At 45.9% G+C, this 27,842-nt stretch overlaps 1 protein-coding gene across 4 annotated transcripts in view; it reads left to right on the plus strand.

The window, feature by feature from the left end:
* LOC119974214 (transmembrane 6 superfamily member 1-like) overlaps positions 1-27,842 on the plus strand; it is a 148,094-nt gene that overhangs the window by 39,057 nt on the left and 81,195 nt on the right. For all 4 annotated transcript variants that reach the window (XM_038812961.1, XM_038812960.1, XM_038812964.1 and 1 more), the window contains exons 7-9: positions 6,382-6,486; positions 7,887-7,979; positions 13,337-13,456. In XM_038812961.1, the coding sequence (XP_038668889.1) occupies positions 6,382-6,486; positions 7,887-7,979; positions 13,337-13,456 (318 nt within the window). The remainder of the gene's footprint in view (positions 1-6,381; positions 6,487-7,886; positions 7,980-13,336; positions 13,457-27,842) is intronic.

The following is a 27,842-nucleotide window of genomic DNA, read 5'->3' on the forward strand; positions in this document are numbered from 1 at the left end:
GACGTCTTCGGCTGTGCTCAAGTAGCTATTGAAGCAAGCCAGCTAGTGTTTAAATGCTGCTGTTGCATTTGACGTGTACAAGCTGAGTCGAAGGCACTCCAGTTTGATACGAAGCTCCATCCTTTAAAATCTTGTGCATTAAATTGATGCACAATCAATGGACACGAAACGTAGATGAAGTCCGAACGATAGGCTTTAATGCACAAGAAGTGTGCCCGGCAGCAGACGTACAGGAGAAAGGCCGACTGCTGGGAAGCACGGGTTCTTATATCCACGTTCAGCAGTGAATGGGTCTGTATGATCCACATTCCGTCAGGTCTTTATCTTTTTTGGGTATCAGCGAAATTGTGGCCTGCGCTAGCGTGGGGGGCAGTGTGCCCCTTGCCAGTGAGTCCTGAACATGTCCCTTAGGTGTGGGACCAGGACAGGTGCAAACCCCTCTCCCCCCCCCATAGTCCCTGTCCCTCTGTCTCCCCCCTGTGTGCTTCCCCCCCCTCTGCCCTGTACCCCCCCTCGCTTTGTGCCAGGCGCTCCCTCTCCCCTGAGAGGCGCACCGCGGCCCTCCCGTGTTGGCCCTCCTCGCTAGCACGGTGGCCCCTCTCCCAGTACCTGCCCTGCTCTGGTCCTGTTTTACATTTCTTTTGCTAGCCCTCGTCTCGCCCTCCTGTCCGCCTCTCTCACCCTCATTTATCTTGTTCTGCTCCCCCCCCCCCCCCCCCCCCCCATTGCATTGAGAGATGGAATGACCCCAGGAACGAGTCAGCACAGTCCCGCGCAGCACACCAAACACGTGTGAACAGTTCGTGATCTTATTGTCTCTGCGGTCTGCCCTCCGCTCTTTGTTCTGATTCTTCCTTTCTTTTCCATCCCTGTCGCTTTCATGATTGCCGTTACGGCTGTTCCTCCCCCAGTTTGTTCGCTCTAACGAACTCCTCAGCTGCCGCTGGGGTGTTGAAAAACTGCGCCTTCCCCTCAAATGTTACCCAGAGTTTGGTCGGGAATAACATCCCAAATTTCACATTACATTTGTAGAGTGTTGATTTGGCCCTGTTGAATTCAACCCTTCTTTTAGCCAGGTCCGCCCCAATGTCCTGGTACACCCTTATGATCTTCACTTCCCACATGCTCGATTTCCTCTGCCGGGCCCACTTTAGGATTGTTTCCCTGTCTTGGAACCGGTGCAGCTTCACGATAATCGCTCTGGGCTGCTCCCCGGCTTTGGGCCTGGGTTGGAGCGACCTGTGTGCCCTGTCGATTTCTGGGGGGGCTTGGAAGTTTCTCCCTTCCCACTAGCTTGCCCAGCATTTGGGTGACATAGCCTGCTGGGTCTCTGCCCTCAATCCCCTCTGGCAGACCCACTATTTTAACATTCTGCCGTCTGGATCTATTTTCCTGGTCCACCACTTTCTCTCTTAGTCTCCCCTGGGTCGTTCCCAGCCTTTTCACCTCGGTTTCCTGAGTTACCCATCCTGTCGCTCTGGTCCGAGGCGGCCCTCTCCAACTCCAGAATCGTTTTCTCCTGCGCCTCCACCTTCCTTTCCAGGCCATCGATGGTTCGCCGCATTTTGTCCATTGTCTCCGCCAGCATCTCCTTCATCATTGTGTGGAGCTCCGTCCTCAGTGCCTCCCTCATGGCGTTTATCTGTGTTTTTATCTCCTCGTTTATGGCGTTTATCTCTGTTTTCAGGACGCTTCTCCATTCCTCCCCCTGTGCGGGGGATGGGGGATGGTCAACGCGTCCTGTTCCTGCTCCGCTGCTCAGCTCGCTAGCTTTTCCGCTTCCTGGTTCGCCTGACCCTCCGTCTCACCTGGTGGGGCTGTCTGCCTGCGCGGCCGCAGCTCCTGCCTTTTTCCTTTGTCTTTGCTGCTGCTCCTTCTTACATCTTGCCTTTCTTGTTATTTCTGTCATGTGCCTTTCTCTTTTTCCTGGGTTTTGGTGTAAAAAATAAATTTTTTTTTTTTCCCCCCAAAGAAAAAAAACCCCAAGGGTTTTGTTCCTTTATAAGAACAATTTGTTTTTTTATAAAAAGGAATTTAAAAAAAAAAAGGTTTTTAAAATTTTCAGGAGCGAAAACAATAAGCTGAATTAAAATTTTTAAAATTTATTTGTTTTTTGTCTTAGCCTCCCCGTGTCCTGTTTTTCCGGCTGTTTCTTGTTGCGATCCCCACTCCTCCTCCACGTGCAGCACACCGGGGCCAGTCTCTCCTCTCTCGTCTTTTTTTTCTCTTCAGCTCCCTGGAACGGAGCTTTGGCGCCTGGGCAGAGCGAGGGAGGCAGGGCCGATTTCACAGGACTTTAATTGTTTAAAAAACCTGCCGCGAAATCCCCCCAAAAAAGCCGGGGTTTTGTGGACCTGCGGGAGCCTTTTTGCTGCGGCCGCCACCGGAAGTCACCAGTGGTAAAATTCTTAAGAAGGTGCAGGAGCAGAGGGACCTGGGTGTGTACATAGTTCATTGATGGCAGTGAAACAGGTGCAGATAGCAGTTAATAGAGCACATAGGGCTTTATTAATATGGGCATAGAGTACAAGAGCCAGGAGGTTATGCTGAACATATACAAGACACTAGTTACCTCAGCTGGAATATTGTGTACAGTTCCGGCTGCCACATTATAGGAAGAATGTAAATGAATTGGAGAGAGTACAGAAGGGGTTTATAAGAATGGTTCCAGGGATGTGAAACTTCAGTTATGAGGATAGATTGGAGGTGCTGCGGCTGTTCTCCTGGGAGAGAAGGCTAAGACGAGATTTGGTAAAAATGTTCAAAATCACAAGGAGAATAGAAAAAGTCAATAGGGAGAGACTATTCCCACTTGTAAATGGATCAAGAAAGAGAGGGCACAGATTTAAAGTGCAAAAGAAACAAATGTGATGTAGGAAAAAACTTTTTCACACAAGGAGTGGTTCAGGTCTGGAAGAAGTGGAGCGGAGGCAGGTTCAGTTGAGAGTATTCGATGATTACTTGAACAGAAACTATGTGTAGAGATATGGGGAAAAGGCAGGGGAGTAGCACTAAGTCGTTGGAGAGCCGGAGCAGACATGATAGACCAAATGGCCTCCTTCTGAACTGTAACAACTCTATGATCTATTTTTATACTCAACAGCCATTAAGCGTTTTTGAATTGCCTACTTGAACATAATAGCATAAATTGTGATTAAATTGAGTTGGATAAAGCTCAGTGTTTTACACAAGGACATATAAAAAATCGATGAACAGGAGTGAGTTAGCTACTCTATCCGACTTATCCCATACAGTTGCGATGAATTGTGCATATTCCATATCCCACCACATAATCTCTTCAAAGCGGCGAAAACTAAAGCCAAAAACCTAGGTGAATTAAGAGGCTACAAAATTTGGAAAATTCCTACCAGCCCCCTCTTTAGCTGAATCAAAACTAGCTGAAGGGACCACCATGCTCCTGATAAGTCACACAAGCTATCTGCCTCTCATAAAAAGTTGAATCCGACTCTCATTTGAAGAAATTAGGCAAATCAATGTCCATTTCACAAGCTGACAACCTGCTGCAAAAGTTCACTATTCACTGGAAAAGAGGAACTTCCTCCTCATATCTAACTCAGTTCTGTTGTTTCATAACGTGCAAGGCTGTCACTGGCCCTCCCTACCCTATTCAGTTGCAATAATCAGTATACAGAAACACCATTTAGTCACTCCATTATCTGTTAGAGCCCGATCAAATCGCCCCATATCTGCACATCTGTAGAGCCTCAGCACTTTGACCCTTTCTGGATTACTGAAATGCTTTCTTTATACTGGGAATTTATCTAATGGCCCTCCTCTGTACCCTTGCTGAAGCCTCAGTAGCACCCTCTATGTCAGGAGACAATAAGTGAACACAGTATTTTAACTGAGGCCTAACCAAGATCTTGTACAAGGACACAAAGAAAGTGAATTGTTCTATAAATACATCCCAGCACCCGATTTGCATTGGCTATAACTTCATTACATTGTTCATGAACCTTTAGAGATGGATAGACTATAATGCCCAGGTATCTTTCGTTCTCCATCAGTTCTCCATCATTTTCCCAAAGTGAAGTCCTCATTCACCATTTGCCCTGCCCACATGAACAATATTGTATTTTTCTTTTTGTTATCCAATTAAGGGGCAATTTAGCATGGCTAATCCACCTACTCTGCACAGCTTTGCCTTGTGGGGGTGAGACCCATGAAAATATGGGGAAAACGTGCAAACTCCACATGGACAAAGACCTGGAGCTGGGATCAAACCCAGGTCCTCGGCGCTGTGAGGCAGCAGTGCTAACCACTGCGCCACCATGCCGCCCTGTGCTTTTCGAAGTTAAACATTGTTTGTCACTCACAGACCAAAAGGCCAAAGATCGGTCTGTAGTAGCAGAGCATCACATACAGTTACGACTCTTGTACAAATCTCTGTATCTTCTTCAAATGTGATGGGCGCTACGGTGGGATAGTGGTTAGCACTGCTGCCGCAGAGCTCCAGGGATCCGGGTTTAATTCCAATCTTGGGTGACTGCGCGGCATTTGCATGTTCTCCCTGTGTCTGCATGGGTTTCCTCAAGGTGCTCCGGTTTCCTCCCACAGTCTAAAGATGTGCAGGTTAGGTGGATTGGCCATGCTCAATTGCCCTTTTGTGTCCAAAATCTGTTTAGGTTCAGTTAAGGGGTTATTGGGACAGGACGGTGGAGTGAGCATGGGTGGATTGCTCTTTCAGAAGGTCGGTGCAGATTCGATGGGCCGAATGACCTCCTTCTGCATTGTAGGGATTCTATGATGCCCCAACAGCTACACTAGGATCATTAATGTAAATACAAAGGTCTTAACACTAATTCCTGCTGAAGTCTGTGATGTTTTGCATGGGAATCTGCCACGAGCGGCTCACTTTCGGCGGGACTAGAAGATCCCGCTAGCAAGAAGGGCAGGAAAATCCCACCCAATGACTGAAATGTATTGGGGCTCCTGGTTTCTGGCCATTGTAGTCAACAGATTTAATTTTACATGCTGCCGACAATAAAATGAATGGGTGTTAGGTTTATCACATACCACAACCCCCCTCCCTTTTTCAGAATTAGCGAATTTAAACCCCAGTGTGTTTTACCAATCTTTTGTTAATGTAAAACGTTTGGATTACTAGGTATTAAATACTACCGCCAAGGACCTTGGAACAAAATACTTAACATGTTTAAATGACAATCTTCTGTCTGTTAATTAAGAGAGGCATTTAAGAAAGAAAGATTTGCATTTATCTTGTGCCTTTCACAACCACTTTCACAAAGTGCTTTATATCAAATTATTTTGCGTCCGGCCACTGTTATAGATCATAGAATTTACAGTGCAGAGGGAGGCCATTCGGCCCATCGAGTCTGCACCGGCTCCCGGAAAGAGCACCCTACCCAAGGCCAACACCTCCATCCCATCCCCACAACCCAGCAACCCCACCCAACACTAAGGGCAATTTTGGACACTAAGGGCAATTTATCATGTCCAATCCACCTAACCTGCACATCTTTGGAATGTGGGAGGAAACCGGAGCACCCGTAGGAAACCCACGCACACACGGGGAGGATGTGCAGACTCCGCACAGACAGTGACCCAAGCCGGGAATCGAACCTGGGACCCTGGAGCTGTGAAGCGATTGTGCTATCCACAAGGCTACCGTGCTGCCCAATAATGTTATAATGCAGAAACTGTGGAAGCAAGATCCTGCAAATGGCAATGTGATACTGACCAGCTTATCTATTGTATTGATGTTAGTTAAGTATTGGCACTGTTCGTAAAAAATGCCATGGGATCCGTTACATTCACCTGAAAGCGAACATTTTCTTTTGTGTCTCTTTCAAAAGACAGCATTCCAACAGTGTGGCACTTCCTGAATACCGCACTGGAGTATCAGCATATTTCCCACTTGGGTCACTGTCTGCACGTTCTCTCAGTGTCTGCGTGGGTTTCCTCCGGGTGCTCCAGTTTCCTCCCACAAGACCCGAAAGACGTGCTTGTTAGGTGAATTGGACATTCTGAATTCTCCCTCAGTGTACCCGAATAGGCACCAGAGTGTGGCGACTGGAGGATTTTCACAGTAACATCATTGCAGTGTAAGCCTACTTGTGACAATAATAAAGATTATTATCATAAAAGATTATGAATTGTAGTTCTGAAGGTTCTGAGTGGGGTTTGAACCTGTGACTTTCTGACTCAGCGGCAAGAGAACTCCCAGCGAGCCATGTGTAACAGTTTGCCCACTTAAAATAAACTGGTTAATTCTGGCAAAACAGCAGAGGAATATCAAATGAACATGTTAAGTATTCATTTGCAGATATCATGAAGTCTTTGCAGGCTTACGTTTGAACTGATCTATTTGAAACAAAAGCTTAATTTCCGTTATTGCAGGCTATTGAAACTGTTCAAAGGAAGAGTCTGCTACGGAGACCCTGGGACGTGTTGTTGGCCATCTCTCTCATTCTGGCTATTGGATTCAGCCTCTTCCGAGGATTGGTAAGGAAAGCATAAAATATATTTTCTTTCTGATTCACCAGACGCTGCAACATAATGAAGAGTTATAGCTTAAAAGGTTAATTTGTTGTTGCCTGAATCAAACTCTTGCTTTCAAAAATGCTTTCAAACTCTTGTCTTTACTCTTTCGCTTCCAATACCTCAACAATAAAACCAGCATGCTATTCATCTGTTTCAGGACCTCACTAATTTAATTAGTCTGGTGTGATGAATGTAGGAATTGCAGGTATATATTTAGTGCTGTAAGGGTTAAAAACCTTGGTTAGTATGTGGATGACTGCTGCAGTAATATTTTTAAAGTATCCTGATTTGCAAGACAGCTAGGCTTCTTGGGAGCCAGAGGTGCAATTAAAGCATTGTAAAAGTTTGGGCTACTGGGTATTATTTATCAAAGCAAGTTACGGTGGCTGCTGGAAGTATCCCCGTGGAGTAGTTAATTGGAGATATTGTGGCCAGGTTAGTGAGATGATGTAGTTAATGGGAGGAACCAGAGTTGAAGCAGTGAGGTGTTGAGGTTCAGTTTTAATTTTAAAACACCAGGTTAAAGTCCAACAGGTTTGTTTCAAATCAGTAGCTTTCAGAGCACTGCTCCTTCCTCAGGTGAATGAAGAGGTAGGTTCCAGAAACATATATATAGACAAAGTCAAAGATGCAAGACGATACTTTGAATTAACTTTAACCTGGTGTTGTAAGACCTCTCACTGTGCCCACCCCAGTCCAACATCAGCATCTCCACATCACAGTTTTAGTTTGTGGCTGGAAGGCAACTGAGAAGTTTATGAAGAAAATAGTTCTGACAAGGGTTCAGATCTATCTTTTCAAACCGTCTCAAAAGACATCCCTGTATGGCAAGTATTCCTGAGTGCTAACTGCATGTAAAAGTGGATTGAGATCTGAGATGGTTCTGTTGTTTGAGTGGTAATAAAGATAGCAGTTAAGGGTTATTGTGTCACTGTATTGATTAGTATTGATTAAGTGGTAATTGTAAGCTATTTTCTTGAGTGATGTAAAATATATTTTAATACTGTGTTAGTAATAAAGATTGCTTTAATATACCATGTGCCTATTTTGAGTGAAATCACTTGTGGAGTGAGGTATCCTTTCCTCACAGTCTTAAAAAAATTAAAGTAAAATATTTGGGGTTCTATCCAGTATCCTAGCCACTGTTGGGACCTTGTCCAGGATCATAATACTGCATTAAAACTAACATAACAGCAAACATAAGTAGTGGCTTCACAGTAGACTTTACATTCAAAGTGTATATACACTGGGGAATTCCTATAAATTACAGTGTGCGGAACATGGAGGTGCTGTGCCGTTCTCTGACTATGCTCTCCCAGCTATCGCAGCACTCTGTACTGATGACTTATTATTGGCCACAGGTAGCTTTGGATTGCCCTATCAAGGTGTGTCGACAATACCTACGGCTCCAAGAGCCATACCTGAGAGATCCTGCAGCCTATCCAAAGATACAGGTAAGATTGAACTGGGATCAGCAAAATACCACAGGTGCTGGAATCTGAGACAGAGGATGCTGGGAAAGACTTGGCAGGATTGGCAGAGTCTATAGGGAGAGAGAAACAGAGTTAATGTTTTGGGTCCTTTTGGCTCTTCATCAGAACTGAGAGAGAGAGGAAAAATCTGTTAAACTGTAGCAGAAGCCAAAACAAGAGACAGGTGACCAAGCAAAGGGGAGGGGGTAGAAATGTCTCTGCATCGAGAGAAAAATGTATAGGGCATCAAAAAAAGGGTGTTAAGGTGGAAGAGAAAAGTTAGAGTCTATAGTTGTTGAACTCAGTGTTGAACTCAAAGTTTGACTTGAAATTATGGTTGGCCAGTCAGTTTAATTCTATTATTCATGTAACTGTGAATAAATTAGATTGACATTAATGCTGTTTAATTATGAATCTTGGTTATACACACTGGCTATATGTTTTCATTTATTATGCTAATTAAGAGTTGGAGGGAGAGACACTGAGCTTAGTGTCTGGAGAAAGATCAACTTTACTCACCGGGAGGGAAATTGAACATCATTCCACCCATTTTTAGGAATGAAATAGCAACTTTGTGGGTGGTGAATTTTGGGTACCTATTTTCTCCAGAAAAATGCCAGAAGCTGCCGACTTCGAAGTGTGCAGGGCACCCACTTTAAACTGGCGTTAGGTGCTTTGCTGGCCAAATTGAACTTCCAATGCTGGTTTTAGGATCCCAGTATTGGCCATGGTGTACTTGGTGGAGCTGCTGCTGCGAATACTCTTCCCAGACTTTCTCATCTTCAGTGACCTGACCTGTGATCCTTAAGGAGACAGTGGGAGTCCGCCATAAAACGGACTAAGAAATAGAGCCTGGGACAGCCAGGGCTGTGGGGCGTTGCCAGGCCAGGCATGCCTGCCTACTGCTTAACTCCTTCACCCCCCACAAGAGGCAGGCAGGGAGTGGAGCTGGGTATAACCCCAAGGCTCTTAATTGAGGCCCAAGTTGATGTTCGCAGCTTGTCAGATTAATTCAAATGAGGCCCAAAGCTGGAATTGCCTTGGGCCTTTTGCCACCATCTTCAGACCCGTTTTCGAATCACTCAATTGTTGGGAAGCGTCACGATTTGAATCACTCCTCCACCCACTTCATTTGCTTTCCATCTCAACCACATCAGTCAGGAGGCATGAGACTCTTCCAGGAGTGGCAAGTGACGGTCGGAGATACAGTTACAAGTACCTACCTTTTTTTGTTTGTTAAAATTTAGAGTACCCAATTCATTTTTTCCAATTAAGGGGCAATTTAGCGTGGCCAATCCACTTACCCTATACATCTTTGGGTTGTGGGGGCGAAACCCACGCAAACACAGGGAGAATGTGCAAACGCCACACGGACAGTGACCCAGAGTCGGGATCGAACCTGCGACCTCAGTGCCATGTGGCAGCAACTGAGCCACTGTACTGCCCCTTACCTTACAGGAGTGACAACATCTCTAAAGCTCTTCATTGACTCAGAGGAGAATGGGGTCTTCCTGAGGTTATGAAAGGCGCTGTAAGGGCAGCATGGTGGCACAGTGGTTAGCATTGCTGTCTCACAGTGCTGAGGACCCAGGTCTGAATCCCCGCCATGGGTCACTGTCCGTGTGTAGTTTGCATGTTCTCCCCGTGACTGTGTGGGCTTCATCCCCACAATCCAAAGATGTGCAGGATAGGTGGATTGGCTATGCTAAATTGCCATTTAATTGGAAAAAATAATTGGGTACTCTAAATTTATTGTTAAAAAATGAAAGGTGCTACAGAAACTCATTCTTTTCTCCTTTGGCCAGCAGCACCTCCTATAGGCTGATGGAAGGAGGTATTGGGGTCAGGTTGGGAAAGAGAGGATGAACAAAGAAAATGGAATAAAAACAGAAACTGCACCCCTCAAAAAAAAACCCAAAGGTTTAGATTCATGGAAATGGTACCACGGCTTAAAGGGTTCAATGGGCAACATGGTAGCACAGTGGGTAGCACTGTTGCTTCACAGCTCTGGGGTCCCAGGTTCGATTCCCGGCTTGGATCACTTAAGGGTAGCACAGTAGCGCAGTGGGTAGCACTGTTGCTTCACCACTCCTGGGCCCTAGGGTCGATTCCCACCTGCGTGGAATCTGTACGTTCTGCCCGTGTCTGCGTGGATTTCCTCCGGGAGCTCCGGTTTCTTCCCACAAGTCCTGACAGTCATGCTGTTAGGTAAGTTGAACATTCTGAATTCTCCCTCTGTGTACCCGAACAGGTGCCAGGATGTGGCGACTAGGAGCTTTTCACAGTAACTTCATTGAAGTGTTAATGTAAGCCTACTTGTGACAATACAGAGCATTATATTAATTGTGAGGATAGTTTACAGGTTAGGTTGTGTTATGGGGTTAGGACAGGTTGGACGGGGGTATAGACATGGGTAGAGTGCTCATTTGAAGGGTCAGTGCAGACACAATGGGCCGAATGGCCTCCCTCTGCACTGTAGGGATTTTATGATATTATGACAAACTAGGCTTGTGTTTCCTCCCACAGTCACTAAGATGTGGAGTTTAGGTGGATTGGCCCTGCTAAATTGCCCTTTGTTTCCAAAGGTTTGGTGGCGTTATGGGGATAGGGAGGGATGGGTGAGTGGGCCTAGGTAGGGTGCTGGTTTGGAGGGTCGGTGCAGACTCGATGGGCCGAATGGCCTCCTTCTGCAAGGCAGGGATTCTATGGATTCTCTTCATGTAAGGTTTTTAATCCCACAGATATTTGAATTGTCTGAGAAACATTCAAAGCCTTTGTGCCAATGTGCCGATTTCCTGCTAAGTGGGATTTGGACAGTGCTGATGTCTGACAGTGAAAAAGTGTTTACCCATCTCTTCTAGTGACCAGTTGATGAATTTAACAAACCCAGTGACAGTGCCCTATACACCGTAAGCACAGGTTTCCAATCATCTGGAGGCAAACCTTGGAAATCAAAGACCCCTGTGACAGAAACACTGCAAGGTGTTTATTGACATGGGATCTGAATTCTCAATCTTCCGGTGGGGAGGTGAAATGTTACCACAACACCATTGCTGACTTTCAGTCAAGCCGCTTTCCTTTAATATCAGGGATTACATCCGATTTGTGCTGGAAAAGGTCCAATGGAAAAGCTGCTAAGGGTGAGACTTCCCTCAGAACTGAGTCATACTCATCACAACATCAAAGGGGAAGCTGGTCTGTGCCTCGAACAGTGGCAAAAAATAGTTACAGGCGCCTTCACTGTCTGCCTAATTCAGAACAGTGCATCTGTTCCAGTCTGACAGGCAACAGAAAAAATGTGCCTGTACCTTGCTTCAGAACACAATACAGAGCCAGTTTGACCATCCATGGAGACCATTTTTCATACAGGATGATGAAAATACACAGTACAGTAGCATAATGGTTAGCACAATTGCTTCACAGCTCCAGGGTCCCAGGTTCGATTCCCGGCTTGGGTCACTGTCTGTGCGGCATCCTCACGTTCTCCCTGTGTGTGCGTGGGTTTCCTCCGGGTACTCCGGTTTCCTCCCACAGTCCAAAGATGTGCAGGTTAGGTGGATTGGCCATGCTAAATTGCCCTTAGTGTCAAAAATTGCCCTTAGTGTTGGGTGGGGTTACTGGGTTATGGGGATAGGGTGGAGATGTGGGTCTGGGTAGGGTGCTCCTTCGAAGAGCTGGTGCAGATTCGATGGGCCGAATGGCCTCATCCTGTACTGTAAATTCTATATCTAATACCTAAAAGAGTACCCATGCTGCATGTCAGATTGATCCAAATTATTGATTTGGACTCCAGCAATGAGGTTTTATGCACACTTCCAGTTTGTAGATTCTGAACACAGCCATTCATAGAATCATAGAATTTGCAGTGCAGCAGGAGGCCATTCGGCCCATCGAGTCTGCACCGGCCCCTGAAAAGAGCGCCCCACCCAAGCCCACTCTTTCCCTGTAACCCAGTAACTTGATCTAGCTTTTTGGACACCAAGGAGCAATTTAGCATGGCCAACCCACCTAACCTGCACATCTTTGGACTGTGGGAGGAAATCGGAGCACCCGGAGGGAACCCACGCAGACCGGGGAGAAAGTGTAAACTCCACAGTCACCCGAGGCCGGAATTGGACCTGGGACCCTGGAGCTGTGAAGCAGCAGTGCTAACCGCTGTGCCACTGTGCTACCCATTCCTTGGAAATGTCCCTTGTCCTGGAGTGGACAGTTAACAATAAACGGGTAAACTAGCGTTGGAGCAAGTATTGGCGAATTTGGAGGTAATGCTGCAGAATGGGTGATGCTGCACATAGATATTGGGAATGGGATATTCCTGTATATGCACGTTAGGAATGGGGAAAATTTGGCTTGCATATTGGAACCAAGCACATATTTCTTTTGCCTCCTGCTCAGTATTTTGAGACCTGTGTCTGTTAGTCTGTGCTAGGCGGAAATTTTTGTTCCCATTTGAAGTGCTCACAAATCCCAAGTGCGAGATTTAGTGGCCATAACGGGATTTACACCGGCGAGATCTTGGTTTGTGATAAATCCCACCCCCTGTTAGTGACGTGATAAGGTTCACTCCCAGAATCAGAGTTCCATTGATTATAATAAATTTAATTGTACATAATCGGCTTTAGGCTGTGCCTTCCAGCCTCATGCGATATTCCCCTCCTAGTGATGTGACGCCATGCCGGCGTGATTCACTCCTGGTTTTCGTCACAACCATGTTGACAGTGCGGAGGTGCCTGGAAGTCCACAGGGTTGAGGGACGAGGCAGTGCCAGGGGGCACTGAGAGGGGGCACCGAGAGAGGGAAAACCCTTCTACAATTGGGGGAGGGGGGCTTCCTTTATGTGCTGTGGAGAGGGTAGGGGTGCGCGCCAGGAAACGTATGGGGTAGGGGAGAGAGGGGGGAGAATGTCTCCCGATACTTCTGTGGTGATTGTGGGGGTTGCTTCCATGGACGTGAGGGGATGGGAGGGAGTTCCATGTTCTAGTTGATAGGGGTACCATTTAAAACAGTGGTCCAATCTCTGTGTAGCTGGGCTTGCCAGCTCTATGAGCCCCTACCCCACTAGGATGATGGTGCTAAACATGCCCACCAATTCTTTTTCTCTGGCAAATTGTCATAAGATCTAGACATAAAACCTGGCTGTGTTTCTGAGGAGAAACTTGCCAGTTTTCAGTCAGAACCTGACTCGTGTCATTTTTTTCAGAAAATTTCACCCTACAGCTGGGCTCCATCTAATGTGGAATAAACTCCTCAGTACATGTAAATAATATTGCCTTTCATTGAGGCCTGTCCATTTCAAACAGAGATTGTTTTACTCTTGACCTATTTTCTCTTTCTGTTAGATGCTGATGTACATGTTTTACTCTGTCCCAATCTACATCGTAACCCTGTATGGTCTCTTTGTTCCTGGGTGTTCCTGGCTTCCTGACTTGGCACTGCTTCATGCAGGCGGTCTTGCACAGGTAAAAACAAAACTGAGATGTATTGTGCTTTGACTGATTGATTAGAACTTCCTTTGATATTGTCCAGCTTTATTTTTTTAAAGGCAGAAATCCGTGAAGGGATCTTCGCTCCATTGGAACTAGTAGCCGTCCATTTTCTCGTCTAAGTGGCCATCCTTCATATGCGAGCCTGGTCAGTGTGTGTTCGCTGGCTATTTGACTGCCGAAGGCATCGCAATTCACCTTGTGCAGAAATTCTGTGGCCAGCAATTACATTGAATTTAAAGAATAGAAAAGGGCACAAAGCCATAGAATTCCTACCGCGCCGAAAGAGGCAATTCGGCCCATCAAGTCTGCGCAGTCCCTCGGTGTGAGCATCCTACCAAAGGTCACTCTCCCGCCCTATCCCCATAACCCCATCTATGGGGAAGGTAACAATGACAAAGGAGAGTACTTGCAGGCAAGGAGATGGGTTGAAGTGTGTATACTTTAATGCAAGAAGCATCAGGAATAAGGTGGGTGAACTTAAGGCATGGATTGGTACTTGGGACTACGATGTGGTGGCCATCACGGAAACTTGGATTGAAGAGGGGCAGAAATGGTTGTTGGAGGTCCCTGGTTATAGATGTTTCAACAAGATTAGGGAGGATGGTAAAAGAGGTGGGGGGGGTGGCATTGTTAATTAGAGATAGTATAACAGCTGCAGAAAGGCAGTTCGAGGGGGATCTGCCTACTGAGGTAATATGGGTTGAAGTCAGAAATAGGAAAGGAGCAGTCACCTTGTTGGGAGTTTTCTATAGGCCCCCCAATAGCAGCAGAGATGTGGAGGAACAGATTGGGAAACAGATTTTGGAAAGGTGCAGAAGTCACAGGGTAGTAGTCATGGGTGACTTCAACTTCCCAAACATTGAGTGGAAACTCTTTAGATCAAATAGTTTGGATGGGGTAGTGTTTGTGCAGTGTGTCCAGGAAGCTTTTCTAACACAGTATGTAGATTGTCCAACCAGAGGGGAGGCCATATTGGATTTAGTACTTGGTAATGAACCAGGGCAGGTGATAGATTTGTTAGTAGGGGAGCATTTTGGAGGTAGTGACCACAATTCTGTGACTTTCACTTTAGTTATGGAGAGGGATAGGTGCGTGCAACAGGGCAAGGTTTATAATTGGGGGAAGGGTAAATACAATGCTGTCAGACAAGAATTGAAGTGCAGAAGTTGGGAACATAGGCTGTCAGGGAAGGACACAAGTGGAATGTGGAACTTGTTCAAGGAACAGGTACTGCGTGTCTTTGATATATATGTCCCTGTCAGGCAGGGAAGAGATGGTCGAGTGAGGGAACCATGATTGACAAGAGAGGTTGAATGTCTTGTTAAGAGGAAGAAGGAGACTTATGTAAGGCTGAAGAAACAAGGTTCAGACAGGGCGCTGGAGGGATACAAGATAGCCAGGAGGGAACTGAAGAAAGGGATTAGGAGAGCTAAGAGAGGGCATGAAAAATCTTTGGCGAGTAGGATCAAGGAAAACCCCAAGGCCTTTTACACATATGTGAGAAATATGAGAATGACTAGAGCGAGGGTAGGTCCGATTAAGGACAGTAGCGGGAGATTGTGTATTGAGTCTGAAGAGATAGGAGAGGTCTTGAACAAGTATTTTTCTTCAGTATTTACAAACGAGAGGGGCCATATTGTTGGAGAGGACAGCGTGAAGCAGACTGATAAGCTTGAGGAGATACTTGTCAGGAAGGAAGATGTGTTGTGCGTTTTGAAAAACTTGAGGATAGGCAAGTCCCCCGGGCCTGACGGGATATATCCAAGGATTCTATGGGAAGCAAGAAATGAAATTGCAGAGCCGTTGGCAATGATCTTTTCGTCCTCACTGTCAACAGGGGTGGTACCAGAGGATTGGAGAGTGGCGAATGTCGTGCCCCTGTTCAAAAAAGGGAATAGGGATAACCCTGGGAATTACAGGCCAGTTAGTCTTACTTCGGTGGTAGGCAAAGTAATGGAAAGGGTACTGAGGGATAGGATTTCTGAGCATCTGGAAAGGCATGGCTTGATTAGGGATAGTCAGCACGGATTTGTGAGGGGTAGGTCTTGCCTTACAAGTCTTATTGACTTCTTTGAGGAGGTGACCAAGCATGTGGATGAAGGTAAAGCAGTAGATGTAGTGTACATGGATTTTAGTAAGGCATTTGATAAGGTTCCCCATGGTAGGCTTATGCAGAAAGTAAGGAGGCATGGGATAGTGGGAAATTTGGCCAGTTGGATAACAAACTGGCTAACCGATAGAAGTAAGAAGTCTTACAACACCAGGTTAAAGTCCAACAGGTTTGTTTCAAACACGAGCTTTCGGAGCACGGCTCCTTCTTCAGGTGAAGGTCACCTGAAGAAGGAGCCGTGCTCCGAAAGCTCGTGTTTGAAACAAACCTGTTGGACTTTAACCTGGTGTTGTAAGACTTCTTACTGTGCTCACCCCAGTCCAACGCCGGCATCTCCACATCATGGCTAACCGATAGAAGACAGAGAGTGGTGGTGGATGGCAAATATTCAGCCTGGAGCCCAGTTATCAGTGGCGTACCGCAGGGATCAGTTCTGGGTCCTCTGCTGTTTGTGATTTTCATTAACGACTTGGATGAGGGAGTTGAAGGGTGGGTCAGTAAATTTGCAGATGATACAAAGATTGGTGGAGTTGTGGATAGTGAGGAGGGCTGTTGTCGGCTTCAAAGAGACATAGATAGAATGCAGAGCTGGGCTGAGAAGTGGCAGATGTAGTTTAACCCTGACAAGTGTGAGGTTGTCCATTTTGGAAGGACAAATATGAATGCGGAATATAGGGTTAATGGTAGGGTTCTTGGCAATGTGGAGGAGCAGAGAGATCTTGGGGTCTATGTTCATAGATCTTTGAAAGTTGCCACTCAAGTGGATAGAGCTGTGAAGAAGGCCTATGGTGTGCTAGCGTTCATTAGCAGAGGGATTGAATTTAAGAGCCGTGAGGTGATGATGCAGCTGTACAAAACCTTGGTCAGGCCACATTTGGAGTACTGCGTGCAGTTCTGGTCACCTCATTTTAGGAAGGATGTGGAAGCTTTGGAAAAGGTGCAAAGGAGATTTACCAGGATGTTGCCTGGAATGGAGAGTAGGTCATACGAGGAAAGGTTGAGCGTGCTAGGCCTTTTCTCATTAGAACGGAGAAGGATGAGGGGCGACTTGATAGAGGTTTATAAGATGATTAGGGGAATAGATAGAGTAGACAGTCAGAGACTTTTCCCCCGGGTGGAACACACCATTACAAGGAGACATAAATTTAAGATAAATGGTGGAAGATATGGAGGGGATGTCAGAGGTAGGTTCTTTACCCAGAGAGTAGTGGGGGCATGGAATGCACTGCCTGTGGAAGTAGTTGAGTCGGAAAAGTTAGGGACCTTCAAGCGGCTATTGGATAGGTACATGGATTAGGGTAGAATAATGGAGTGTAGGTTAACTTCCTAAGGGCAGCACGGTAGCATTGTGGATAGCACAATTGCTTCACAGCTCCAGGGTCCCAAGTTCGATTTTGACTTGGGTCGCTGTCTGTGTGGAGTCTGCACATCCTCCCCGTGACTGCGTGGGTTTCCTCCGGGTACTCAGGTTTCCTCCCACAGTCCAAAGATGTGCAGGTTGGGTGGATTGGCCATGAAAAATTTACCAAAATTCTATGATTAACCTAGGACAAAAGTTCGGCGCAACATCGTGGGCCGAAGGGCCTGTTCTGTGCTGTATTTCTCTATCTCTATCTATCTATCTAAACTACACATCCCTGAACACTAAGGGACAATTTATCACGGCCAATCCATCTAGGCTGCACATCCTTGGACTGTGGGAGAAAACCGGAACACCCGGAAGAAACCCATGCAGACACGGGGAGAACGTGCAAACTCTACACAGTCACCCAAGGCCGGAATCGAATCTGGGTCCCTGGCGCTGTGAGGCAGCAGTGCTAACCACTGTGCCGCCACACCACCCCTCTAGCAGCCTCATTCGGTCAAAGACTTGGAGCTGAAATATCTTTTCAACCCTTTTCACCTGGACTGCTTGAAGTCTTCGCAGCAGTTCAGGGGCTGCACCAAGAAATGTGAAACATAACAGCAACTTGTCACAACTTTCCATTTACCGTTAATTTTGGAAAGTGTGCGTGTATCTTGTGATCTGTGCATTTGTTTACTTGGAAGTAAAACTACTGGACAAAATAGTTTTCCACTTTGCCTAAAAGCGCAGTTTTCCTTTCAATTCTAATATGTTTTGCAAAATTAGGACTAAAACTTATTTGCAAGTTAGCTTCATCCATAATGTTGAATAGTTTGTTTTAAATGCTTCACATCCGACAACACGGGAATAAATCAGTGCAGCTGGGTCAATAAACTCCAGCTGACGAGTTTGCCAAGTTTGTGTGGAGTATTTTGGTAAATTTTCCTTAATGTAATCAGGAAAGTTTGTCATTCTTCTCCCACAGTCATCCCTTTACCCCTGTCCTGCTGTATTTTAATTTTGTGTAAAATTGTATTTACTGTGATGGCGAATTAATTTTGCTGCATCAAATTGTCATTGGAATAGATTTAAGAGAGTAATCGTCAATTTAGTTCACATTCCCATGGCCTACGTAAATCAACTTCATTCAAACGTATAAATGAAGGGTCGGACAGTCAAACCTGATGGCCAGAGAGCACGATCACTGAACCCTAACCCTGCCCCTCCGCATTCCTCCCATCGTCGACATCCATGTAACTTCATGGAGACAATGAAAAGGAGAAATTAAAAATAAAACAGAGAATTCTCCGCACCTTTGGGGGCCAAGCCCTCACATTGAGGGGCTAGGCCCGCGCCGGAGCGGTTGGCACCACGCCGACTGGCGCCAAAACTGGCACAACGGCCTTGCACACCGGTGCAAGGGCTGGCCGAAAGGCCTTCGCCGGTTCGCGCATGCGCCGGTGTGTCAGCTGCTCCTGACGTCACCACCGGCGCATGTGCGCTGAGGGATTCTCTTCCGCCTCCGCCATGGTGGAGGCCGTGCTGGCGGCGGAAGAAAAAGAGTGCCCCCACGGCACTGGCCCGCCCACCGATCGGTGGGCCCCGATCGCAGGCCTGGCCACCTTGGGGGCACCCCCCCGAGGTCCGATCGTCCCGCGCCCCCCCAGGACCCCGGGGGTTCGCTCACACCGCCGATCCCGCCACCACCAGAGGTGGTTCAAACCACGGAAGCGGAGAGGCCTCCCAGCGGCGGGACTTTGGCCCATCGCGGGCAGGAGAATTGCCGCAGGGGCTCGCCACTCGGCGCGGCGCTATTCCCACCCCCGCCAATTCCCGGGTGGCGGAGAATTTCTGCCACAGCGGGCGCGGGATTTTCGGCGGCCCCGTGCGATACTCCGACCCTGCAGGGGGTCGGAGAATTTTGCCCCTGGTCGCTGCTGTCGTGAACATGGTGCCAAAAGCTGGTTTGAAGCTTGTGGGGGGCGGAGAGGGGAGTGAGCACCACAGCCGTGCTCAGGAGGGGACTGGCCCGCGATCGGTGCCCACCGATCGTCGGGCTGGCATCTCAAAGGGATGCACTCTTTCCCCTCGTCTTGCGGGGCAGTGGAGGGGAAGACGTTTGAGCCGTCAGCCGTCGTGACGTCAGCTGCGCATGCGCAGTTTGGAGCCGGCAAGCGTCAAGGCCCGGCGGCCGAGAGTTTCGAAGGGCCGCTCCTAGCCCCCCGGGTGGGGGTGAATAAGGTGAGAGGAGCGGCCTCTGAGACCGTCGTGAAACACGGCCGAGTTCACGACGGCCTTCCCGATTTTTCGCGGGAGCGGACAATTCTGCCCTATATGTATATGTGTTATTTTTCTTGGCCAATTTGTTTGCTTCCTCCTTGGTTCGGATACTATCTCTAATTTCCCTTGTAAGCCATGGATTGGCCACCTTTCCCATTTTACTTTTGTACCACACAGGAATAAACAATTGTTGCAGTTTCACCATGCGCTCCTTGAATGTTTGCCATTGCCTAATTTGATTTTCCCAATCTATTTGCCAATTAAAATCACCATAATTACAGATGTTCCTTTATCGCATGCGACTCTAATTTCCTGTGAAATGTCGTTCCCAACATCACCACTGCAGTTTGGGGATCTATATACGATGTCCACTAATGTTTTTTTGCCCCTTGGTGTTTCTGAGCTCTACCCTTACAGATTTCACATTGTCAGACCTAATGGGCGGGTTTCTCTGACCCGCCGCACCAGATTTCTGGTGTGGCACGCCGTGGGGATTCTCCATTTTGCTGGCTGGTCAATGGGGTTTCCCACTGTGGGACAGCCCCAAACCGTCAGGAAACCCCTGGGCTGCTGGCAAAACAGAAAATCCCAACGGCGGAGAATTCAGCCCAATATCCTTCCTCACTATTGCATTAATGTCCTGTTTAACCAGCAGTGCCATCACCTTTTCCTTTTTGTCTGATCCTTCCTAAATACTGAATTCCCCTGGACATTCAGTTCCCATCCCTGGTCTTCCTGCAGCTATGTCTCAGCAATTTCGATTATATCATAACCGTTTATGTCAATTTCCATGATTAGTTCATCCCTTTATTGCAATTTGATCAAAAGAGACAACTCACATCTCCATACATTGGCTATTGACTTGTTTTTCTTTGTTAAATGTAAAAAGTGTACACAAGAAGTGGACACAAAGTGAAATGTTAGGGGGTGATGTTTATTTACTAAGTGTCCAGTCAGTGTGAAGCGGTTATAAAATACTGGGACGTATTTGAAAGGTTCTCGAAATAGAACTTAAAAGTGAATGCTGCATGAAATTTTGCAGAACTTCAAAAGGGTATTGACCTGTTGGAAGGTGTTCATTGAGAAGTGACGAGGATGCTTTTTTTGACACAGGACGAGATCACAAAATGGAACTTGCTTTCATTGGGGAGAGAAGACTGAGGGCATGTGTTGCAGGTCTGTGAGACGCTGAGATTGTAGCGTGATGTAGGTTCCCTGGTTGCCGAGGAATAGGAGGAGGCCATTCAGCCCCTCAAGCCCACTCCACCAATCAATTTGATCATGTTGTAACCTCAGAGTTGTGGCAAAAAATTTGTGCTCACGTATCTGATTGCAGACTTACCAGGGTGAAAAATCGTGCAAGCGAGAAGCAGTGCACTGGTATTATTTTCTTCTTGTTCTGCATGTTCCGAAACAGATGTGATTCATGTATTGTAGTCAGGACTATTTTGGAAGGCTGTGACTCAAGTTAGCTTGTGCCAAGCCTTGCTATCATGTGGCAACAGTGGTTGTTCAAAACACTTCTGCAAAATAGCAGTGGCAGATTTAACTGCCAGTTTCAGTTCTTGTCATTTTTCCGGTATATGATTTTGCACTAACTGATGTCCTAACGACAGGGGAAGTAATATCTAGCTGCATGTCGGACATTTAATCAGCACGCTGTTCACAGACTGCAGCCTTTATAAGCAACTGGTTGACATTGTGTTGTTTAACTGCTGCAACAAACAAAATTATACATGGTTTAAAATGTAACTCCAAACTCCAAGAACTCTATACATAGCGAGGCTAATTATGGCCAGCGCTTGGCGATTGTCCAATACCACTGCAAACTCAGAAATTTTTGTTTTACTTCCCACTGATAGTTTGATCTGTTGATAAAAAAACAACATTGGTTCTCAGGGTATGAAGCAAGGCTGACATTTTTGACTCATCTCTAGAGGCACTAAGAAGCTGTTTGGGGCCCTCTCCTCAAATCACTAGGAGTGGCTAATACAACTGTGCAGTCTGCTAAAAAGGACAAAAGAACTCACATTTATATGGCCCCTTGCATGGCCTTGGAGTACCCCAAAGCACTTTACAATCAGCTCAGTACTTTCTGAAGTGCAATCGCTGTTGGCGTGTAGTAAACCTATGGCAGCCATATCCCTATAACCCTTGATGCTCTTACATAAGAACATAAGAACTAGGAACAGGAGTAGGCCATCTGGCCCCTCGAGCCTGCTCCACCATTCAATGAGACGCTGGTAATCTAGTGATGGGAGACAAGGAAATAGCTGAGGAACTTAATAAGTACTTTGCGTCCGTCTTCACAGTAGAAGACATGAGTAATATCCCAACAATTCAGGAAAGTCGGGGGCAGAGTTCAATATGGTTGCCATCACAAAGGAGAAGGTGCTAGAGAAACTAAAAGGTCTGAAAATTGATAAATCTCCGGGCCCAGATGGGCTACATCTAGAGTTCTAAAGGAGATAGCTGAAGAAATAGTGGAGGCGTTAGTTATGATCTTTCAAAAGTCACTGGAATCAGGGAAAGTCCCAGAGGATTGGAAAATCGCTGTTGTAACCCCCCTGTTCAAGAAGGGAACAAGAAAAAAGATGGAAAATTATAGGCCAATTAGCCTAACCTCGGTTGTTGGCAAAATTCTAGAATCCATCGTTAAGGATGAGATTTCTAAATTCTTGGAAGTGCAGGGTCGGATTAGGACAAGTCAGCATGGATTTAGTAAGGGGAGGTCGTGCCTGACAAACCTGTTAGAGTTCTTTGAAGAGATAACAAATAGGTTAGACTAAGGAGAGCCAATGGATGTTATCTATCTTGACTTCCAAAAGGCCTTTGACAAGGTGCCTCACGGGAGACTGCTGAGTAAAATAAGGGCCCATGGTATTCGAGGCAAGGTACTAACATGGATTGACGATTGGCTGTCAGACAGAAGGCAGAGAGTTGGGATAAAAGGTTCTTTTTCGGAATGGCAACCGGTGACAAGTGGTGTCCCGCAGGGTTCAGTGTTGGGGCCACAGCTGTTCTCTTTATATATTAACGATCTAGATGACGGGACTGGGGGCATTCTGGCCAAGTTTGCCGATGATACAAAGATAGGTGGAGGGGCAGGTAGTATTGAGGAGGTGGGGAGGCTGCAGAAAGATTTAGACAGTTTAGGAGAATGGTCCAAGAAGTGGCTGATGAAATTCAACGTGGGCAAGTGCGAGGTCTTGCACTTTGGAAAAAAGAATAGAGGCATGGACTATTTTCTAAACGGTGACAAAATTCATAATGCTAAAGTGCAAAGGGACTTGGGAGTCCTAGTCCAGGATTCTCTAAAGGTAAACTTGCAGGTTGAGTCCGTAATTAAGAAAGCAAATGTAATGTTGTCATTTATCTCAAGAGGCTTGGACTATAAAAGCAGGGATGTACTTCTGAGGCTTTATAAAGCACTAGTTAGGCCCCATTTAGAATACTGTGAGCAATTTTGGGCCCCACACCTCAGGAAGGACATACTGGCACTGGAGCGGGTCCAGCGGAGATTCACACGGATGATCCCAGGAATGGTAGGCCTAACATACGATGAACGTCTGAGGATCGTGGGATTATATTCATTGGAGTTTAGGAGGTTGAGGGGAGATCTAATAGAAACTTACAAGATAATGAATGGCTTGGATAGGATGGACGTAGGGAAGTTGTTTCCATTAGCAGGGGAGACTAGGACGCGGGGGCACAGCCTTAGAATAAAAGGGAGTCACTTTAGAACAGAGATGAGGAGAAATTTCTTCAGCCAGAGAGTGGTAGGTCTGTGGAATTCATTGCCACAGAGGGCGGTGGAGGCCGGGACATTGAGTGTCTTTAAGACAGAAATTGATAAATTCTTGATTTCACGAGGAATTAAGGGCTATGGGGAGAGAGCGGGTAAATGGAGTTGAAATCAACCATGATTGAATGGTGGAGTGGACTCGATGGGCCGAATGGCCTTACTTCCGCTCCTATGTCTTATGGTCTTATGGTCTTATGGAGATCATGGCTGATCTTTTGTGGACTCAGCTCCACTTTCCAGCCTGAACATCATAACTCTTAATTCCTTTATTCTTCAAAAAACTATCTATCTTTATCTTAAAAACATTTAATGAAGGAGCCTCTACTACTTCACTGGGCAAGGAATTCCATAGATTCACAACCCTTTGGGTGAAGAAGTTCCTCCTAAACTCAGTCCTATATCTACTTCCCCTTATTTTGAGGCGATGCCCCCTAGTTCTGCTTTCACCCGCCAGTGGAAACAACCTGCCCGCATCTATCCTATCTATTCCCTTCATAATTTTATATGTTTCTATAAGATCCCCCCTCATCCTTCTGAATTCCAACGAGTACAGTCCCAGTCTACTCAACCTCTCCTCATAATCCAACCCCTTCAGCTCTGGGATTAACCTAATGAATCTCTTCTGCACACCCTTCAGCGCCAGCACGTCCTTTCTCAAGTAAGGAGACCAAAACTGAACACAATACTCCAGGTGTGGCCGCACTAACACCTTATACAATTGCAACATAACCTCCCTAGTCTTAAACTCCATCCCTCTAGCAATGAAGGACAAAATTCCATTTGCCTTCTTAATCACCTGTTGCATCTGGAAACCAACTTTTTGCGACTCATGCACTAGCACACCCAAGTCTCTCTGCACAGCAGCATGCTTTAATATTTTATCATTTAAATAATAATCCCGTTTGCTGTTATTCCTACCAAAATGGATAACCTCACATTTGTCAACATTGTATTCCATCTGCCAGACCCTAGCCCATTCACTTAACCTATCCAAATCCCTCTGCAGACTTCCGGTATCCTCTGCACTTTTTGCTTTACCACTCATCTTAGTGTCGTCTGGAAACTTGGACACATTGCCCTTGGTCCCCAACTCCAAATCATCTATGTAAATTGTGAACAATTGTGGGCCCAACACTGATCCCTGAGGGACACTACTAGCTACTGATTGCCAACCAGAGAAACACCCATTAATCCCCACTCTTTGCTTTCTATTAATTAACCAATCCTCTATCCATGCTACTACTTTACCCTTAATGCCATGCATCTTTATCTTATGCAGCAACCTTTTGTGTTGCACCTTGTCAAAGGTTTTCTGGAAATCCAGATATACCACATCCATTGGCTCCCCGTTATCCACTGCACTGGTAATGTCCTCAAAAAATTCCACTAAATTAGTTAGGCATGACCTGCCCTTTATGAACCCATGCTGCGTCTGCCCAATGGGACAATATCTATCCAGATGCCTTGCTATTTCTTCCTTGATGATAGATTCCAGCATCTTCCCTACTACCGAAGTTAAGCTCACTGGCCTATAATTGCCCGCTCTCTGCCTACCTCCTTTTTTAAACAGTGGTGTTACGTTTGCTAATTTCCAATCCACCGGGACCACCCCCAAGTCAAGTGAATTTTGGTAAATTATCATTAGTGCATTTGCAATTTCCCTAGTCATCTTTTTTAGCACTCTGGGATGCATTCCATCAGGGACAGGAGAGTTGTCTACCTTTAGCACCATTAGCTTGCCCATCACTACCTCCTTAGTGATAACAATCCTCTCAAGGTCCTCACCTGTCATAACCTCATTTCTATCAGTCACTGGCATGTTATTTGTGTCTTCCACTGTGAGGACCGATCCAAAAAACCTGTTCAGTTCCTCAGCCATTTCCTCATCTCCCATTATTAAATCTCCCTTCTCATCCTCTAAAGGACCAATATTTACCTTAGCCACTCTTTTTTGTTTTATATATTTGTAGAAACCTATACTATCTCTTTATATTCTGAGCAAGTTTACTCTCCTAATCTATCTTACTCCTCTTTATAGCTTTTTTAGTAGCTTTCTGTTGCCCCTTAAAGATTTCCCAGTCCTCTAGTCTCCCACTAATCTTTGCCACTTTGTATGCTTTTTCCTTCAATTTGATACTCTCCCTTATTTCCTTAGATATCCACGGTCGATTTACTGCTTAAAAATCTGTCTATCTCAGACTTGGACCTACTTAACAACCCAGCCTCTACAGCCTTCTGCGATAATGAATTCCACAGATTCACTACCCTCTGAGAGAAGAAACGTTTCCTTATTTCTGGCTTAAATAGGTGACCCCTTACTCTTTCATTGTTCCCTCTGGTCTTAGACTCTCCCACAAGGGGAAACACTCTCCCTGCATCTACCCTGTCAAGCTCCCTGAGAATCCTATATGTCTGAATGAGTCCAATGAGTACAGGCCCAATCTACTCAACCTCTCCTCATAAGAAAATCCCTTCATACCGGAATCAACCTAGTGAACCTTCTCTGGCCAGGCTGCATAGTCAGTATATACCTCCTTAGATAAGGGGACCAAAATTGCACTAAATACTCCAGATGTGGTATTACCAAGAAAGACCCTGTACAGCTGAAGTAAAACTTTCCTACTTTTATATTCCACTTCATTTACATTAAACAACAACTTTATATTTGCCTTCTGAATCACTGGCTGTAGCTGAAGACAAACGTGATTCAGGTACCAGGACTTCCAGATCCTTCAGTGTCACAGAGTTCTGCATTCTTTCTCTATTTAAATAATATACTACTTTTCTATTCTTCCTGCCAAAATGGACAAATTCACATTTTCCTCCATTATACTCCATTTGCCAAATTTCATTTTGCCTGTCTATGTCCCTTTGCAGACTCCCTCCCTCCTCATGACAACTTACTTTCTTACTTATCTTGTGTCATGGGTAAATTTTGCAACCACACCTTTGGTCCCTTCATCCCAATGACTTGTTTGGGTTTTCCTGACAATCTTACTGCTGCACAATTAAATTGATACTTTGAATAAAGTTTCACGATACATTTGAACTCATTCCCTTGAGGTTGCTGGGCTATCATACCTGATTTTTTAATTTTAAAACAACGTCAATTTGTTTAATCTTTTCTCATAGTGAATATATCTTTTGTGCCCACAAAAACAATCAGCTAATCTTCCGTTACACTTATTTTTCAAATGACTTTCAGTTGGCAGCATGGTGGCATAGTTGTTCGCCCTGCTGCCTCACAGTGCCAGGGGCTTGGGTTCAATTCCGGGCTTGGGTGACTGAGTGGAGTTTGCACGTTCTCCCCATGTCTGCTTGGGTTTCCTCCTGCAGTCCAAAGATTTGCAGGTTAGGTGGATTGGCCTGGCTAAATTGCCCTAAATTGCTCCTTGGGTGTACAAAGCTGTGCAAGTCAGGTGTGGTTACGGGGATATGGTGGGGAAGTGGGCCTAGGTGGGGTGCTGTGTTAGAGGGTCGGTGCAGATCTGATGGGCTGAATAGCCTCCTTCCACACTGTAGGAATTCTATGGTTCTATTTATCCATGTGCAGTGAGAAGAAAGCTCACTTAATAATTCCAGCTCATCAATCAAAGGAACACCTACTTCACCTATGTCGAAGGAGAGTCCTTGCAATTTTCATTCCAAATTCTTCTCCTGTCATGGCAATCACTTATTGCCCTCCCAAATTAACATTTGCCTTTACATAATGTCTTTTACATCCCGTCACGATCACTAAAGTGCTTTACAGCCAGTGAGGTACTTTTGAAGTGCAGACGCTGTTGTAACATAGGAAATGTTGTAGCCAATTTGCACACAGCAATCGCTCACAAGCAGCAATGTCATAATAAGGAGAAAATCTGTTCAAGAAATGTTGGTTGTTGGATAAATATTGACTGATTGAAGGGACACAATTCTTCGAGGACGCCTGACGACAAGAGGAGGCCTGGATAAGGAGCCTGAGAAAGGAATACCAGCGCTCTAAAGTCCAAGGACCGATCCCACGTCCCAGAAACACCTGCCAAGTGTGTGGTCAAAGATACAGCTCTAGGTCTCTCCTTTGATTGCTCAGCTGGCAGAATGGAGGACTGTAGATGATTAAAGATACAGCTCTAGAGGGCAGCACGGTGGTGCAGTGGTTAGCATTGCTGCCTCACGGCGCTGAGGTCCCAGGTTCGATCCCAGCTCTGGGTCACTGTCCATGTGGAGTTTGCATATTCTCCCCGTGTTTGCGTGGGTTTCGCCCCCACAACCCAAAGATGTGCAGCATAGGTGGATTGGCCAGTCTAAATTGCCCCTGAATTTGAAAAATGAATTGGATACTCTAAATTGATTTTTAAAAATGCACCTCTAGGATCAGGCTCATCAGCCAGGTGAGGATTCACAGAACCCATGACCAGTAACAGGAGTTTCTTCGGTGGACAATCATACTCGTTAGCCAGTGATCGCCAAAGAAGGAGAAGAAACGTTTGATGAGGAAATTGGGGAGAACTACTCGGCTCCTTTTTGAAATAGTGTTTCTCTCTCAGAAAAGAGTGTCAGGAGGCTAACACCTCTCTGAATAGTTTTTATGAAACATACATGTATATATCATCATAGCTAATTTATAATTTTTTTAAAAAACTGGACAGAGTTAAAAAAGACTGAAGCCATGGCTGGTCTGTGACACAAACAAAAGGAGTTTCCTGACATTCAGAGAAACTGAGACCTCGTTATCTCTGAAGTAACGTTAAAAGCTCAGTGAGCTGCAGAAGACCAACTTCCGGGACTTCCGGTAACAGCCATGTCCGACTAGGTCGCATACACGGCAGCTCCCACC

This window comes from Scyliorhinus canicula, chromosome 12 (assembly GCF_902713615.1).
Source record: "Scyliorhinus canicula chromosome 12, sScyCan1.1, whole genome shotgun sequence".
In the NCBI taxonomy this organism is placed as follows: domain Eukaryota; kingdom Metazoa; phylum Chordata; class Chondrichthyes; order Carcharhiniformes; family Scyliorhinidae; genus Scyliorhinus; species Scyliorhinus canicula.